This window comes from Neopelma chrysocephalum, unplaced genomic scaffold (assembly GCF_003984885.1).
Source record: "Neopelma chrysocephalum unplaced genomic scaffold, ASM398488v2 Primary Assembly neopelma1_84, whole genome shotgun sequence".
Classification (NCBI taxonomy): Eukaryota; Metazoa; Chordata; class Aves; order Passeriformes; family Pipridae; genus Neopelma; species Neopelma chrysocephalum.
In genome coordinates, this window is record NW_020897746.1 from 7,654,968 (window position 1) to 7,673,170 (window position 18,203).

The 18,203-nt window shown below is 40.7% G+C and overlaps 1 protein-coding gene across 5 annotated transcripts in view; it reads left to right on the forward strand.

The window, feature by feature from the left end:
• The window catches only part of ANKFN1 (ankyrin repeat and fibronectin type III domain containing 1), a 121,453-nt gene that overhangs the window by 87,254 nt on the left and 15,996 nt on the right, over positions 1 to 18,203 (forward strand). For all 5 annotated transcript variants that reach the window (XM_027691588.1, XM_027691589.1, XM_027691590.1 and 2 more), the window contains 6 exons: positions 729 to 819; positions 3,852 to 3,959; positions 10,398 to 10,497; positions 11,621 to 11,753; positions 12,348 to 12,464; positions 16,103 to 16,318. In XM_027691588.1, the coding sequence (XP_027547389.1) occupies positions 729 to 819; positions 3,852 to 3,959; positions 10,398 to 10,497; positions 11,621 to 11,753; positions 12,348 to 12,464; positions 16,103 to 16,318 (765 nt within the window). The remainder of the gene's footprint in view (positions 1 to 728; positions 820 to 3,851; positions 3,960 to 10,397; positions 10,498 to 11,620; positions 11,754 to 12,347; positions 12,465 to 16,102; positions 16,319 to 18,203) is intronic.

The following is an 18,203-nucleotide window of genomic DNA, read 5'->3' on the forward strand; positions in this document are numbered from 1 at the left end:
AATAGAATAGAATAGAATAGAATAGAATAGAATAGAATAGAATAGAAAGAAACCCTTTCTTGATTTTTTTTTCTAGCCTTTTATCTGACGAAATCTGTGATTTGAAGCACAGTCTTCCAGGGAGCTAAGCCACAACATGCATTTACTCTCTGTTTCTCATTTTCTAGCAAAAAACCAGAGTAATTGTACTTAAAATCAAGCCAGCCTGCACAGCCACTTCCATAGGTACCTGTTAGGATCAGTGCTTACCATGTGCTTGTCTATACTCTCCAAAGTATGTAACACATTTAAATTGAAAGTTAAGCCTCCAGAAGTGCTCTCCACTGGCCCAGATTTATGCATCAAAATCAGTGATACAGCTCTGACTGATTTTAGTGGCAGCCAAATGAAGCTTCTCCCATTGCTGTGCTGGTAGAGAGGCTCTGTTAAACACAAGAGGGAAAAGGGGAGTTCCTGCTCTGCAGTCTGATTGTCAGAGTTCCCAGGGTTCAGATTTGGCAGAAGAGGCTGTGGTTTGTCAGCTGGAATTGGTGTGTTCTGATAACCCTGAGGAAGGAGCTCATCTGCCCTCAGATCTTTGCTGTTTCAACCGGTCACGGTGCATTTAAGTTACTACAGTTATTTAAGTCTCTCAAAGAAAACACCTTTGTGATGGGCTGCTCTGCACTTATTACAGCCAAGATTTTGAATGCAGTGATGGTTTTGACTCCAGCTGTTTCCATTTGCAGGGCCGGAGGTATTATGTCCACGTTTCAGCCTACAACATGAGAGGATGGGGACCTCCAAGGAAATCTACTCCTGAATATGCTTCTCCTTCAAGTAGGTTGAGTTTGTCTGCCCTTCTAGTTTGATTGGTGATGTTGCTTTGTAAGAACTCCTTCCTCTTCAAAGAACAGCAAAAGAAAAATATCCTGGAGTTCATGATGTAATTGTCATGTCCTCTAGGAATGAAATAAAGAAATAAAAACTCCCCCAAAAATGAGCAAAATAATAATATATTTATGTGATATGTATATTTATGTCTTAGCTTGTATTCTTCTCCAGTCCTTTGATAGAACATTGTTGTCTAGTCATTAACACTTTAAAAAAATGAGAAATATTTTGATCTTTACTTTTCTTAACAGAGTTCTGATATATAGAACTTCATTTTTCAGTACAGGAATGGATCAAAAATTGAATCTGAGCTGCTGAAAGCAAAACACTTACATGTATCTCATGTAATTTTGTGTTCTGCCTTGTAGCATTACAGATCCCATTCACTGGACCATTCTTACAGCATCCTGTATGTCAAATACTCTAGGGTGGACACACACGTTGACAGGATCAAGCCTGTAAGCACTGAAATGTTCCAGAAATGTCCAACAGCCTTTTTTCCCCTTCCAACCTCTGACAGGTTTTCTCAGACTCCATTAGGACTGTGATTTGTCATTTGTAAATTTTTAATCTATTATAATCACATTGTATTGTTAGTTACTTTTGCAGACTTAGTGTTCCCTGCCAAACTGGCTCAGTGGATTACAGCTCCCCTTGTATTGATTAATGCAGTAAAGTGAGACTTTTCCTTTTATTGCATTAACACTAGTGTTTATTAGGCTAATGTAGCAATTTAATAACCTTGCATGCTAATGTGAGAAAATACAGCAAGCTGTACCTACTCTCAGTATTCATAATGGAGAGGGTTGGATAAACAAGGCTCTTGCAGTACCATTGGCCCATTTTGCTTCAATTTTGCTCTTGTTTGCCACAGAATAATACCAGAATCAGGCTAAAGAAATACTCTGTTTGAGAACAAAAATGTGCTACAATCATGGGACAAGTCTCTATGTGGACAACTGAACAACTTAGTGATGTGCAATTATCTTGACTACAGCCAGGTATAACCACACAGGACTGGCCCCAAAACCCACAGATTTACATCAGCTACTCTTTTACAGTAGCTGCAAGTTATCCAGCTAAATATCCCCAAAGAAGGGACACTCCTGGCAAAACATTTAGGACTGCAGCTTCATTTGATGTGAATTTTGCATCAGAGAGACAAGATGTTATTTACCACTGCAGTTACTGGAGTAACTTCAGACCTTCTTTACCCATGTGACTGCCTCCACCAGTGGTTTTGAAAACCAGCAAATTTGTGCTTGGCAAGAAGGCAGCAATCTGACATTATGCCACTGTTGCATAACAAAATATGGCCCTAAGCTAAAATTGAAATGTGAATACATTAATACTCTGCAGAGTTGTCTGTAACAGCAACCAGAAGTGTGTGCAAGGGAAATGAAAGCTTCAGGGCCTAAAGCTGATCCATCCCAGAGCATCAAAGGTTTGTGACATCCTTGGAGATGTGTCTGTGTCTCAGTGAACACTTGCCACTGTCCTCCTGTTTCCCCCACACACACAGAAGCAGCCTGGAAGGTGGTGGCCAACGTTGTGCAGCTGCTCCATGAAATGATAGCAGATTTCTAGGCTTATTCATTAGCAGGTGAGAGATGGACAATGAGGGAAACTGGTTTCCATGTCATTTTTAAGGTAGTCAGCAATCTGGAGGTTCAAAAAGCACTGGGATAGAGAAATCATAAGAAATCCCAGTTTGGTGACACCAAAGCACTTTGAGATTGGTGAGTTCCAGTTGGTCCCTCTTGGCTGCTCACAGGAGATCCAAGGACATTATCCCCACACAGAGCAATAAGTGCAGCTGGCCCTGGATCTCTGCAATAGCCCACAACACAGGGGACAGCCCCTCTGCAGCTGTCACACTGCCCACAGGCTATCGGGATACCAAATGTCTTCTCTTTCCAGCCTTTCAGGGGCTTACTCTAGCTGCTACTAAATGTAAATAAATAGGTATTTATATCCCTGGCATAGTGAGCCCATTGGAAGGAATGTTTGACTCCAAACTTGCACTAGAAACTAGATCTGTATATTTAGTGAGTGAGCAAACTGTTGGTGGCTGCGAGTACGTACGTGGCCTCTGTGCCAGCAAGATGGAAGCGTGTCTCCTGTGCAGACAGATCTCTTAATACCTTGATTCACCATTACTTTGGGTCAGGAAATGAGTGCAATACTCTTATCTCTTTACAATCAAAGTAGGAAAACAGCCAAATCTGGAATTAAAAAGCTCCTCTCTGACACACACGGGTTTTTCTTCCTATTTGTGATAAGTTCGGTTTTTAAAATCAAGATTGAGACTGTCACTAGCAGCAAAGGAGTGAAAACAGTCTGTTGGAGGTGGAGGTTTGTGGGACAGAAACCGCAGCTTTTTGCCTCAGGAGTGCAGTGCTGAGCAGCCCGAGGGCTCCAGGGCAGGAATTGCCAGCGTTCCCTCAGGCCGCTGCCGGGAGCAGATCTCCTGGAGAGATTTTACATGGAACACGTGTCTCTGGCTACAGAGCGAGCTCTGGGTGTGGGAAGATGTTCATTCCCTGCTTTGCAGTTTCCTATAAACTGGAGTCGAGTGTCTGAAGCCTCCCAGTGTCTGAAAAAGAGGCAGAAGGAGCAGAAGTGTGACCTGAGTGAGGGGCTGAGTGTCGGGACAGGCTGGGAGCAGCTCTGGCTGCAGCAACAGAGCCCATTCATGTACTGAAGAGAAATAGTCGTTGTCTAGTCAGGCACTACAGGAGCTTCTCAGAGCTGGTTGGGAGCTCTTTGTTAATAATCATTATGATTAATTACCCAGCTGGCACAAGGCAAAGAAAACTCGGTGTACGAGTAACAGCAGCAGAGTTGAAAACAACTCCTCCTGCCTGCCGAGATGTAAAACTCCTCTGAAGCCAAGGAGGACCAGAGGCAAGAAAATATTTTTAGACCTTCTCCTGCACCTTTGTGTTTCATTTCTGTTTATTTCCTTTGTTCAATAGACTGGAAAGACTGCAGTGGAAGAGAACCTCGGCACAGGGGACACACTGAGGCCCTGGAACGCCTCCTTCAGCAGGTTCGAGCAGCTCATCAGCACTATAATTGCCGAGGTAAGGATAAATATCTCTGTGGTAGGGCACCAGCTGAAGCCTCTGTGGCGCCTGTAATTTTAGCAGTTTTCTAACTAGGTCATACCTTCTCATTCATCAGGAAAAGAAAGATATTAATATTGGCCCATCTGGAATCACTTTAGCACACTATCTTGCTCTTAACCCTTGAAATTAGTTGGATGAAAACATCTGAAAGCTCGAATGCACACACACAGGCACACCCTTTCCCCCTCTGTACCCTACACACCTATTGATTTGTTTTTCCCTACAAATTAGTTTCGCACAGGATTCCATTAAAATGTTTCAAGGATGTCTCTTTTAATTTTTTTTCTATAAGGAAATACTTTAGAAAGTTAACAACTGGTTTGGATCAAAAGAGGGGAATTGGCTGCCTCCAAATGGAAGACACTAAGTACTCCAGTGGATGCCATTGCCAATCCATAATGAAAAATACTTGCACAATGCAGTGGGAAGATAAGATTGCTACATTTCAAAATAGAATGGATCAAAACTAGGGGAGAGTTCGAATCTCAGCCAAACTTCATTCATGAGAAACAGACTGTGCCTTTAATAGCTCAAGAGCCAAGGCAACAGCTTGGCATTCTTTTTAAAGCATATATAAAAACTCCTGTTCTATACGGGTTGTTGAAAAGTACTATTTATTTTCTTAAAATAAACTTCTAACTGGAATAATGCTTCATTGCAAAGGGAACTTATTTCAAACTGAAAAGTTAAACTACCATGAAGTTTTCATTTTTCTTCACCTAGTATGACTGCTGTGTCAAGCTGCATCAATTGATTTAAAATCACAGAAATACTTAGGGCTAAAATCATCTGGCTGAAATGAAAAGATGCAGCCTTTGTTCTTTACGTGCAAATATGTCACCATCACGATGATCCACAGTCTGCCACAACCCATTGTAACCATAGCAACTTAACCTATTCATCTATGGTGCTTGGAAAGGGAAAGAAGATATTGCAAGAAAATGTTGTTTCCCTAATTAAAATTCATGCAAGCATTATCACTTGCAGGTGGTCTTGGTACTGAAAATACAGATGATGTATTCTATCTCTCACATAGCTTTTTCAGGCTATTAAAGAATATAATGTATGTACCATTTTTCCACAGTACACTTTATCCTTTCTGGAGTAAGTGCCTACCTCAGGTCTTTCCTGCCACCTTCCTAGTGAAGAGGGAGTAAGTGATGGACCATCTGAAACTTTTCTCAGTATAAATTGTTTTACTGACATACCAGCCTGGAACAGGAGCAGGTATAAACAACATGCAGAAAATCCCTCCTTTTGAGAATCTGACACCAGGGCCTGGTTCTTATAAAATTCCACCACTCCAGAAATTAACCCCAGCCTCGAAGCAGAGCACAGACAACTCTGTTGTTGATTTCCTAACTCCTTTTCCTTAAATAATAAATAGCAACAATACAAAAAATCCGTTTAGCTCCAAACAGTTTCTTTTGTGCCCGAAAGGCTGGGGAGCTCTCATGGGGCAGTACCACGTGTGGAGTCAGCTTGAGCAACACCCATGCCTACAACCAAACAAAAATCTCATAATTGCTTCTAATGCTAGCATTACACAGTAGTGTATTTTGGATAAATCAGGATGGCAACATCATAGGAGAACCTTTGGAACTTGCTTTAAATATATGACTGATGTCAATCCCTTGTATTTCACTGATTTGGTAAGGCATCAAGGCAAAGTTTGCAGGAAAAGTAAGAATTATGCCATCACTTTGACTCTGAAATTTGATTCTGGTGTTTATCAGCCTCAGTGGAATCTGAGGAGTTTGGTCAAGGATCTGAGATAAGCTGCTGTGTAAGACTGAAAAGCCCAACTAAAGGCTTTCACTTCATATAATACAGAGGCCTGATCTAGATTCTTAATTAATGTAAATCTGCATGGTTCAACTGACAGGGATAGAAGTCAGCATGGCCATGCTGTTATACACAGGCTGAGGACCTGCCCAGGCATTTATCCTTTATCTTTACCCTGCTTCCCTCTACTAACTCCTTCCTCTAACTCTGGTTGGATGTCCATACTGTGATCTCTGTTTGCCCCATTTGGTTTAGAGCTGTCAGTGAACAGCTGGACATTGTTTGAGGAGTATCCCTGGATCTGCCAACAACCACTGATTGGTCTGTGGTTTATTAATGAGAGCAGAATCAAACTCTGTGTGAATTAAAGCTCCGTGAGGACAGATGGAACTCAAACCTGGTGTCCAGCCACCTTGGCTGTTCCCGGGGTGATTCCTGTTGGGATATCCCTTTCATGCTGCTTGGGCTGGCTGAAGGAGAGTGGAGGATGAGTGCAAGGGAGGTGGAAAAACTGAAGGTAATCAATCTAGAAGGTCTGAGATTACTTGGATAGCACAGGCAAAAGCCTCAGAAGACAGAGGAGCTGGAAGGGCAAGGCTGTGTGCTGGTGCTCCGGTGGGATCTGGGAGGGGACATTGCCCGGATTCCAGGCAGATCCTTTGCCCAGGTCTGTTCATTCAGGCTCTGCCTTTTGCCCTGTGCTTTGCATTGCAGGGGCTGGAGAAAACAAGCTTACAAAAATACCAGGAAGAATACATTGGAATGTACAGTGAGTTTAAGAGCTTTTGGAATTAGATCAGCTGTTGCTTTTGAACCTGCTCTGTGATATGATGAAATCTCCTAGGGAATTACTTAGGAAGCTTTGCTTTCATATGTTTAATCTTCTGGAAAACCCTGATGATTACAAACAACAGTCATCCATTTGTCTTCATAATACCATGCTACAGACTATCATAACTGAGTTACTACAATTGTATGTCCTGGCAACACTTCAAATATATTTTTAAGTATTTTTTTTTCTTGTAGCTCATTTTTTCTAAACAATTCTGAGTGGATTAAGCAATTGTGTGATGCTTCATTAAGAAAGGAACCCAACTCTTCAGTAAAATTCTTACCAGATATTTTCTTTCTGAAGTTTAATTGAAATGTATTTTACCGGACAAGTGAAATAAATATGTTCTAATTGTAACTTGATTCACAAGCAGAGCACAGAGTTTTAATTGCCTTTAACAAAGAGAAGGATCTCTGATTCCCCAGGACATTTAAAATGTTTAGATTATAATTGTTTGTGAGAATATACACAAGCAGACTTGAGAACCAAGCCATAAACTGAGTTTAGGTAGGGAATTTAAGAAGTTACAATTTTAGCTTTTGAGCCTGACTTTGTCATCCAAAACATACCACACAGTGGTAGAAGACTGTCAGGCTTCTTCATGAGATACAGAATTTTCTTTTGAAAGACATCCCACCTTGAGGTGAGGTAATACAGGATCTGCCATGGTCTCAAGCTATTGAGGTGTCTGGCCACTTTAATTTTTGTGTGGAATGATGTCTCCATGCACATTATCCCAGTGTCAGCTGTCTGCATTGCTAAAAATGTGCAGCTTTAAATTGAGTTTTAATTCATCTGGAAGCTTCCAGCCATTCAATGTATTTTCATAAGGTTATACAGTAAGTGAAAACTCTAAACCCCATTTTATGCCCTCCACTAGGATTTCAGTGGGATCTAACTCATCTTGTGCTACTTTGCTTCCCTATCCAGGGTCACTCCCAAAGATATTTAGCTGTTCCACAGAGTGCCTGGCTGGTGGGGCTAAGATCTCAGATAATTTTGTGCTGAGGTAATTCCATTTACTTCACATCTGCCCCACTTGAGAAGAGGCACCCACTTGTCTAGTGAAAGGACAAAGAATTCCAGATGATCTTCCTCCTCAGGGACATGGCACAGCATAACACACATTCCTTGGAGACCCCAGATACACACAAGCATGAGTGGGCATTGTTCCTGTTCTTCCATGAGGTTGCTCTTAAGTATTAGCTGCATTTACATAAAAAACTGCACAGAAACATTTGCACACCCTACCTTTGAAGAGAAAGGCTGCCAATGTCATAAATACATCTTTTTATTTAATTGTCCATTTCAATCCAGGTTTGAATGCTTCTCATCTAAATCTAATCACTGGGAATTCTCTCATCTCATCTATGTGTTCATTGCTAGGCTTCTATTAAAAGAGCTCACAGCTCTATTGCTGTATCATTTATTGATATAAACTTACTGTGTTGCTACTGGTGTTTTTCTATGAAGTTACTCTATGTTATTTATTAGTTAATTAAGTAATGGCCAAGGTTCCATTTCCTGCAGATCCAAATTATCCTCTAATCTCAGCTCCATGTTTTCTGGCTCCTACACACATGTTACTGTAAAACAAAAGCAAACAGCAACATAGGAGAGTTTACAGTCTCCATCTAGTTTTACATTATTTCTTTTGCTGTTGGCTTCTGCAAAGCTGTGGACTAAACCCAAACCACTGAATAGCCCAATAACATATATTTCACTTGTAATGTGCCCTCTTATTTTAATGCTGCAGTCTCTGGGAGTTTTATACAGAATTATGTTGCTTTGCCTTCAGCAATTTCCTCCTCCACTCCCTCCGTATAGATGGAGGGAATATAGAAGAAAATAATTAAAATGAAATTTATATTCCTAAATTGGTCTTAACCTTGGAAGAAGGAAACAGGAAGACAGGAGTTTTCATGTAGCATTTGGTTTACATTACTGCAATACACTGCAAATGTTCACAGTAAAATAACAGTTATCTGAGGAGCTATGGGCAGAAATGCAAATTAGTATTTTTAAAAGGAAAAGAAAACAAAGGTCAGTTGCTTCAAAGGAGCAGTCATGGATTTGGATGAGTCTGTTAAAACCAAGCTGAACAGTGCACTGGAGAATATGCCATGGAGAACAAGTTTGCACTGGAAAGACAAGGGATTTGATGATCTAATAAGTCTCATACATCTGAATTACATGATTTCACCCCCAACAGAACCTTGCTCTCTTTGTACTCGCTGTTCCACAGAGCAGTAATTATTGCTAACAGTGTGTCTGCTTTCTGGGGTTTTCAACGTGCGAATTATGGTGCAAATTTATTCAGCATTTAAAAATACGCTGAGCGCCTCCACAGATGGGGTTGTGACAGCAGCAAATTTAGATGTTCTTTAAATGTTCAAACTTAGAACTCAGCAGGGAGACACAGACAGACACCTCCCATTCTGGAGGTAAGCGGCAGATAAGTTCCTCTGAGAACACCTAAGCAGATGATCAGCAGCTCTCAGCAAATGCTTCTTCATGAGTCATGTTTTTTTCCCACTGGAGAAGGGTGTCCCTCAAATTGTTTCACGCTTCCATCTGGATGGGGATCCATGATTCATCCAAATAAACAAGTCAGATCCTGGAAAACTGAGATGCACTTCCACAGCTGCGTTTTTCTTTTTGCCTTTCTTTTCCTGTCGCAGTAAATAGCTGAAAAATGAACTCTTTTTTTTATTATTATTAAGTATTCCTGCTGTTTCTCTTACAACAGCATTAAACAGAAAATGCATTGCAATAGACAATGCAAAAAAAAAAATCAAACAGTGTTAAGTGCCTTTAAAATGCCATGTGTGGACAACTGACTGTGCATTATACAATCCTGCATGTCCCTGACTGCCATCTATTGGCATCCCCTCCAACCCTGCTCACAGGTACACAGGTGTTCTCAGCTTGTGAGGCTCCACTCCCATGGGAATGTATTTCTTTGGCTTACAAGGCCATGCATGAGAGAAGGAAAGACATCAGGTCAAATTCACCAAAGTGAAAAAGAACACAGCATTATAAAAATTTAACAACATTTTTTTTAGAACACTGGGACAATATATGAATTTATAAAATCCTTCTAATTAAGAAAGGTAGTCCAGGGGTCCTGGCAGGCACACAGCAGGTCTCAGCTTCCTTGGATTCCAGATTAGTAGGGAGCAAAGGTAACTGTGAAAGCTCTGAGGCAATACAGGTGAGTGGAAGTTGTGACAGGGGAAAAAAAAAACCAAGCAAAAGCAGATGCATTTAATGTGATACAGGGAAAGATGAAGGTCGACCTCATTGTCTCCTTAAAGCTGTTCCTGAGGTTAGACTGGTGATGCTGTGATGTCAGTGACTGCCAGGTCAGTTCTTAGAAGCTTAAGCTGTAAGTGGAGAGAAACTGAAGAATTACAACACCTAAAATGTTGGCTGATGGTTCAAATCTCTTCTTGGGTTTTTGAGCTCCCTTGCAAAATTCACACCATTAAGAGTAGTACACAGTGCTGGCTTGAGCTATGCTTTGCCTAGGAGCAAAACATTTTTATCTAGTCTGAGTTTGCTGCAAGTAAGGAAATCGTTTGCTGGTATCACTAAGTTAATGAAAACACAGTCAAAGGGTTGCATTTGAGCAATTTCTAAATGTTGCTTTTTGAAAGGAATAAAGAGGACACTGACTGAAATTTAGTATTGTGGTTCAAGAAACAAAGGTTCTTTATGAGGCACTAACCGAAATTTAAGAGCTGGGCTTGGTTTACTTCTTTTTTCCATTTCAGAAAGTTCTAAATTACAAAACACTGGTCGCAAGCAATCGGTTTCCAGGAGCCTGAAGCACCTTTTCCATTCATCAAACAAGTTTGTGAAGACCCTGAAACGGTTTGTCATTCATTTTATCTCCCAGACATTCAGAGTTTTAGCTGTTGTTGTTGTAATAGCAAAAAGCACCTTAGAAATCTGTGTGAAGATGCCACTACCAATGAAAGAGCAATCAGACAGAATGAACCTGATAAAATCACACCCGTGTGAGACTGACAGGGAAATAAAGCTCCAGCCCCGACTGAAATCAAGAGAATCTGTTCACTGTTACTCTTGGAAATGGAGTCAAACAGTAACAGAGTGAAATATTCTGTGCAAAGTGCAGCTGCTGAGGTATTTGGGAAGCACTGCCTCTGTTGCTGCTCAGTAATGAAACTGTGACATTTATTTCATTCATAACATAAAGTGCAGAGCTCAGATAACACATTTGAACAGTCCACTGGCAACAAGCTACACATGTAGAATTCTCTAACAGATTTGCAGTCCAGTGTGACCCAACTCTCAGCCTTGATAATTCAGCAATTGGAAGTTGCTTATGCTGGAATTATTTCTTCTTTCATTGCCAGGAGTGCTCAGTTTGCTTTTTCTCCTTTGTATTTTGATAAGAGTTTGATTTTTTCAGAAGAGCTCTCCAGAGTCTTTAAATTCCCTACGGCCATTACTTAACCTATGTAACTAATTGCAAGGGTAAATATTGAGGGGAATGATCTCTATAAACAGTTTTGAAGATATGTTGGCCAAATTACACTCAATTACACTAATGTAAATCCATAATAACCCACCTGATTTCAATTGAGTTACCTCAGATTTGCTCTGAAGTAAACGAGGGCAGAACTAAGCACATTAATGGTAAGTTTTAGTAAAATTTTGGATTTCCAAAGGGCATAAAGCCTCCATTATGTACTGTGTACTCTGGCAAAATTCTCACTGAAACTAAATATCAATGGCTTGCACAGATTCATAATTTCTTAGATTCACATAGTCTCACATCATCTAAAGTGATAAGCTTCCCAAATATTTTTTAGAATTCACTGGCTGAAGTTGCATGATCTATAGAACACAGAATTTTAGACCAGCTGATTCAATTTCTCTCCTCAGAACTTATCTATGATTCTTTGACTAAATTTGGCATGGATGTGAATAGACATGAAAGGTGTTTGATAGTGTTTCCTTCTCTCTTTAGGGGACTCTACTTATGTGTTATACTTTTTTACAAAGACAATATGTTAGTAACCAATGAAGATCAAATCCCAATTGTGGAAATCGATGACTCTCACAGTAGTTCAGTTATGCAGGATTTCCTGTGGTTCACAAAGGTAACGGGAGTCTAATTTCATATATTGCTTCTGCAAATGTTTCTAGCAGTTCCTAGGCCTCAGCTCATCATTCTGAATACATGAAATGATATCATTAACAAGCGAAATGATGCAGTGCTTTATCACTCATGTTAAATGCAATTTTCACAAACCATTTATGTGGACTGAATTCTGACTGGGTCACTGACAGCAGCACAATTAACTCTCCAATGTACAATCCTACATGAGTGATTGCTGTGTGGGTACACAGAGGTTTTATGAACATTTAGAGAAAGAGCCTAAAGAAATAACTAAAAGTTTTAAATTTGCTATTGTGGCTGTGCCATCACTCAAGATGTCTTCACACTATTCTTTTTATACCCCAAAAACTGCAAATCAATTTTGTACAATAGTTGAGAATCAATTGAAAGAGGTGCATGACGTTTACACAACACCTTCTGTGTCATGTTTATCCAGGCAGCTCTTTGCCATCCACAGAAACTCAAAACGAGCGATACCCACTGATTTTTCCAAGACCAAAATGCTGTTTAGCTTCATTTCTGCTTTTGTAAATGCTGAGAACAAAAACTGATTGAACTGGTTATGTTTTTGCAGTTGTCTTGCATGTGGGATGACATCAGGTGGCTGAGGCAGAATATGGCTGTGTCCGTGTCCTCATCCACAGCCCTTCAGGCCAGACAGAAAATGCTTTCAGCAGCAGCACAGCTACAGGTGGGTTCCATGGCATATTCTTGGCTATTAACTCAGGGACTTTCTGATCTCCAAGTGACAGTACTATCAGCTGTCCCTCCAGCCTGTTTTTTGGAGCAGCATTATCATCTATAGAGAAATGAAGCACTGAGCCCCTCCTGTCAGCTGGGAGCAAAGAGTTACATTAAAAGTGAGGAGGAGGAAACACAAAGAGAAGAAACAACAGTGGCAGATGAAGAAACAAACAGATATGAACCAGTAAATAATGACCACAGACAAGCCTGTGAGTTTGCAGGTTGGGAATTCAAGAGTTATAATCCTAATATTTGCTGCGCTTAAGCCACTTATAGGCCTATTCGTTATTAATTATTAATCTATTAATGAAGCATTTAAACTCTGGGTAAGATTTAGCACTCCCTTGTGCTGTATGGGAACCTGCAGCAGTAGGCAGCTTCTGCCCCTGACAGGAAGGACAAACACACTGCTGAAGTTGCCAAAATATGCTCTTTATTCACCCATGGCTCACAAATTACTCAAGTACAGCTTCTAGGGCAGAGTTACACTGCCTGACAAACAGGATGGCTCTGGTGGTGTGGATTGTCAGTGGGGAAATAAAAACAAATCTTCCATTAAGTTCTCCATGGACCTGCCAAAATTTTTAGGTTCAAATGTACCTTTGTGCACAGAACAAGTCAGATACCTATTTAAACCCTTAAAAACAGAGCCTAAGAGAGATTAAGTGGTGCACAGATCTTGCCAGTGGTAAGGAGAGCAGCACTATGTGCACAATTCATGCCATGTGTTAAAGGCATAGTAGTGACTCTCAGGATTGTTCTCAACCTCTGCTACAGATACAACCTGAGTCACTTAAACCTTCTGTGTCTGTGTCCACTACTCGTTATGCAAATAGAAATTATCTCCAGAAGAGCATTTTGACATTTATTGTAAAGCTTTGAAGGTGCTTTCATGATACCATAAAATCTCTAGCTGGAAGGCAGATATTTTCATTAAAATATTTGCTTTTATGGGAAAATACATTTTCAAAAAGCTGCGTGCACAACCCTTACAGCAAAAAAGTATATCCAGGCCTCACTTTCTGCTACCTTTTGCTCGAGTGGAGGCACCAAAGCTTCCCAGAAGTCTGTGGCACAGCCATGGAGTTAATGAAGATCCTCATCGCTGGGCACGTGTTGGCCACACGTCATCCTGCAATAACCTGCTTTACAGCAGCTCTGAGAGCCACACACTTTGGGGCCAGTATTAGGAATATCCATGTGGGGTTTTGTTTTACATCTTTTGGCAAGGCACGCTGCACAGGAGAGCAGCCTTCCTGGGCAACCACCTGTCTTGACTGATTTCCCCAAAGTGCCCCGAAATACATGGAATGCCAGCCTGCTGCACCTTTATTGGAGGACCACCTGTGTGAAGCAGCAGCTGCCTGTCAGTCCTTGGAGTTGTCACTAGAGAAAGTTTTAACTATATCTGCCGAATATTCCCTCTGGTGTGGTTGGCTCAGCTCAGGTAGCACATATTCCTGGGGTTAGCTCAGCTCCATTCCCCCTGTGCAGATTCCCTTTAGCAGAGCACAGCCAGCCTGCATGGACTGCACTCAGGGATAACCAGCATTCCCAGTACATCATGTTATTATTTGTTACCAGGGATGCAAAGCCCTGAGATACAGCAAATGTGCCCATGTGGTGTATTGCTCTGCTGATGAATTTCTGGCAAATTTATTGCCCTTAATGTCTGTTCTTTTAGCTTGGTCCCCTGAGGAACACAGGGATTGTCACCAATCTGCCAACCTCGAACGGTGTGTGGCCTAATGGGATCCACCAGTGGAAGGATCTCAATAAAGTTTATATGCTTGAATACATTTTATTGAGGAAGTTAATAGACTGACTCCACAGGAATTTAGGACAGAATGGAAAAGATCAGTGACAACACAGCTGCTAAGGGACTAGATCAGGAGAATCAGAGACAACAGGGACTGCAATTCTGCCTGTTGTTACCACCAGACAACTAAAACAAACAAAACACAAGTGATGGGGTGCCAAGCTGAGCAGACACAAAACTTTTTTAGTATATTAATCAGTCCCACATTGATATTAGTAGGTCCCCTGTTCTCTGTGCTGGAATCCATTCACAACACACACTCAGTGACAGTAAAGAACTGTTTGTTTTCATCTCGGCACATTCACGTGTTGCAGTGATTAATATGACAACTAGATGGCTACGTCTGCTGCAGTGATTTATCCCAGCTGGAGACACATGGATTAATACAAAATGTACACTCAAGACAGCCAGTGTTAATCAGAGAGGGAGGCAAACCTCAAAAGGCACAACAGTTAAAAAAGGCAGAGGGGAGGTGCTGTATAGACACCAACACTCTGCCCTGGAGAGGGATGGATAAAGCTAAAATTATTATGCCACATAAAGGGCAGTCACTGTGCTGACTACCTAGAGCTTATAAACAATTTAATAATACAGTTTATAAGTACATATTCCCTGCTAAGTACAGATAAATAATTTCAGGGTAATCTCCCAGCGTACAATGTCATTAGGTTAATGTACAGCATTTCCCTAAACATACAAAGTGCTTCATTGTGAATTTGAGTTCTCATTTTAAACTATCCCTCTCCCTTATCCAGCTTACTGTAGATCTCTCGAAAAATCACAAAGTAATGAGCATATTTTAAATGTTAGGCATTTTTCTTTAAGACATCTGGGAATCTCTTCAGTGGCTGGTCACTGGATTGAGTGTGTTTGCACCTATAAGCAGATGCCTTACTGTGTGAGGAAAGGGATTTTGACCAAAATATGTATTTTATGTGGAGCCTTTTAAAATTACTTTTCTTTAATCCTCACATATTTTCCTGGAGAGCTTTGCCCTGGTAGTTTTGTTAGCTTCTGCCTGTTTTGTCTAGCACATTCTTGGTATCTGAAGTAAAAGGAAAAGGGTCCATGTCTTTTCGAATCCTGTGTTTCTTCACAAACACGCTCCAGAGTTAAGCTACAGAATTATTTACATTCAACACAAATATCTCTTGCTTTTGTTCCTGAAAATAGTCTGAATAATTTTAAAACAGGGAACAGAAAATAGAGATTACAGTTAATGGAGAAAACATTTGAAGTGTCCGTTATGAGTGATTTGGGGAAAGGGGAAGAATTTTATATAATCTCTGACATTTGGTTCTGGGGAGGTTCAGATAAACACCAAGCTCTTCAGTAAGTTCAAATTAAAGGAGTCACCACTGGACTAACATTGAGTGCTTCTGAAAATTGCATCCTTCATCTTTACATGACTGAGCAAAAATAGGAAGTTCAGCCCAAATAAGTGAATTACCTTGCAGCATTTCCTTTTACAAAGGCATTGGGTCATAATGGTCTTTCTGCTGTTCTCCATTAAACATTGGACTAAACCCTGCTGGACCAAATACACTGGAGGACCCACAACTCAATCCACAAACACAACCTAGGGAAAAACTTTTCTTTTTGCCACTGAATGATCTGACTGCAGGGCAAGGGTTTGAGAAACACTGTGTGTCCAGTTTTTATTGAAGTCAACAGGACTGATGTCAGCAAGCAGAAAGCTAAGTTTAAAAAAATACTCGCCTGCTATGTGATAAATAATTTCTATTTTATAATTTGCTTCTTTTCAGAATTTGCTGGGAACTCACAACTTAGGCAGAGTTTTTTATGAACCAATCAAGGATCGACATGGTAATATACTGATAGTTACTGTAAGAGAAGTGGAGAGTCTGTATTCCTTTTTTAATGGCAAATGGATGCAGGTATCCAAACTACAAAGCCAGAGGAAATCCCTTTCAACTCCAGAGGAGCCAACAGCATTAGACATCTTGCTTATAACAATCCAGGTAGTGCTTTGCTTCTCTTACTGTGTGTTATTTGCTTTTGTAAAGCCTGTGCCAGAGCCCTGACTTTTGGAAGCGTCTTGTAGAATTTTAGGCCAAAGTCCAGTGCCCAATAAAATTAATGGCAAGGCTCCCACTGAAAGCAAAGACTTATATTACTTCCAGTGGGTCTGGGATCAGATCCTTAATATGCAAAATATCCAAGAGATTCGAAAGAAATTATTTCGAAGTCCTAGCAGAGAATAGCAGTTTCTATCGGTTTCGGGAAACCACGCTATGGAATTCTGTAGCAAGGGATATAAAAAGCTTTAAAATTCTCTGGGATGTTCTTAAGCACCTATACAGACACTTAGAATTTCTACACTCCAATAAGATTTTTCCATCCAACCTTGAAAACCAAATCTAGGTTTTAAACTTTACTGTTCTACTTAATAAACTTGTTCTGTGGGGTTCAGGGTTCCTTGGAGCCTGGTATAGTTGCTAAAGAATTCTTTACCAACCATAACCCACCTTTAATTTCTGCATAACGTGCTCCTAGACTTACAATTAGGAAAATACCAAGGTAAGGATTGACCTTGGAAGTTGCTTGGCATAGTCAGTTCAGTTACCAAGACTGAGAGACAGGGGGGTTCAGCCCTTCAGGAACTGGGGTATCTGTAAATTCATATTAAACAGTTTATGTTAAGATTAATACATGCTTTCTGTAGGTAACAGCAACCTATTTCTCATAATATATCAGTAGCCAATCTCCCTAAAAATCAGTTGCACAGTTACCCAAAATACAAGACAAATTGTCATCTTAGTCCCTACTTTAGCACCCTCAACTTGATGATGACTTGCTGTGGTTAATTTTTGAATTAGAGGCACTTTCTCAGGCAGAGACTCTGCTTTTCATACTGGGAAGTGACAGGCAATCAAAATATATGTTACCAGGTTTTAGGAACATTCAAAAATTTCCAAAAGACAATAAAACTTACCTGATCTATGTTAGATTTAATGTATTAAAGTGCGTTAAAGGTGTAGAAAAATGTCAATCTGGGCAAAAGTTTTATATTAGGAAAAGCAAAATACGGGCCTGATCAGATTTCCACAGAGATCCTAGTGGAAAAAATGTTCCCCTAATGGTTTACACATTCCTATCTAATGCCCACCCTTTCTTCTATTACTTGTTTAATCATCGAATGGGTATTTTGTTCATGAAGTGCTTGTGAAAATGAGGGTCTAATTGCACTGCTCAGAGCCAAGCATAGCACTGGCAGATAATTTGATGGTTCCAAGAGCAAAGGCATAAGGCCAGGTGTCTTAATCCTCGCCCACTGCAGAAGCACACATTTCTCAGGATGGCAGAAGACATCACTTTTTGGGTAGTTCTGGGGGACTGCTATACATAGCCTTAAAAATGTCTCCTGGCCTCAGCAAATACACCATCAATACTCACTTCTCCCATGCTCCATTTGTTGGTAAGGATATTTGCTCAGAAAAACGTTGCCACTAATTAAATTCTGTAAAAAACCAAGCCCCAGGCTCGCAGGGAACTTCCTGGTGACAGCAGGTGATACAGAACAGGTTTTGGAGAGCTGTAGGTTGGGATTTCTTTGGGGACAGTCCTGGCTCAAGCAGCTGCTCTCTCCCACCTGCCCCAGGTGACAGCTTTTCCCCAGTGCTCTCCCTGTGCAGCCTTGCACCAAAGCTGAATCAGGGAACTGCTCTGCCTGAAAAACAACTGCTTCTCTTCCCAAGCTGTTTTTCAGAGGAATCAGTTCCCTGACCCAGCTCACTGCTGAAATGATCAGACAGGAGGCAGAGGTGGGGGTTATCTAAGCCAGTTTAAACACCACAGTTGTAGAAGATTGAAAGCCCAGGTTGTTAGAGCCGATTCCTGCATGAC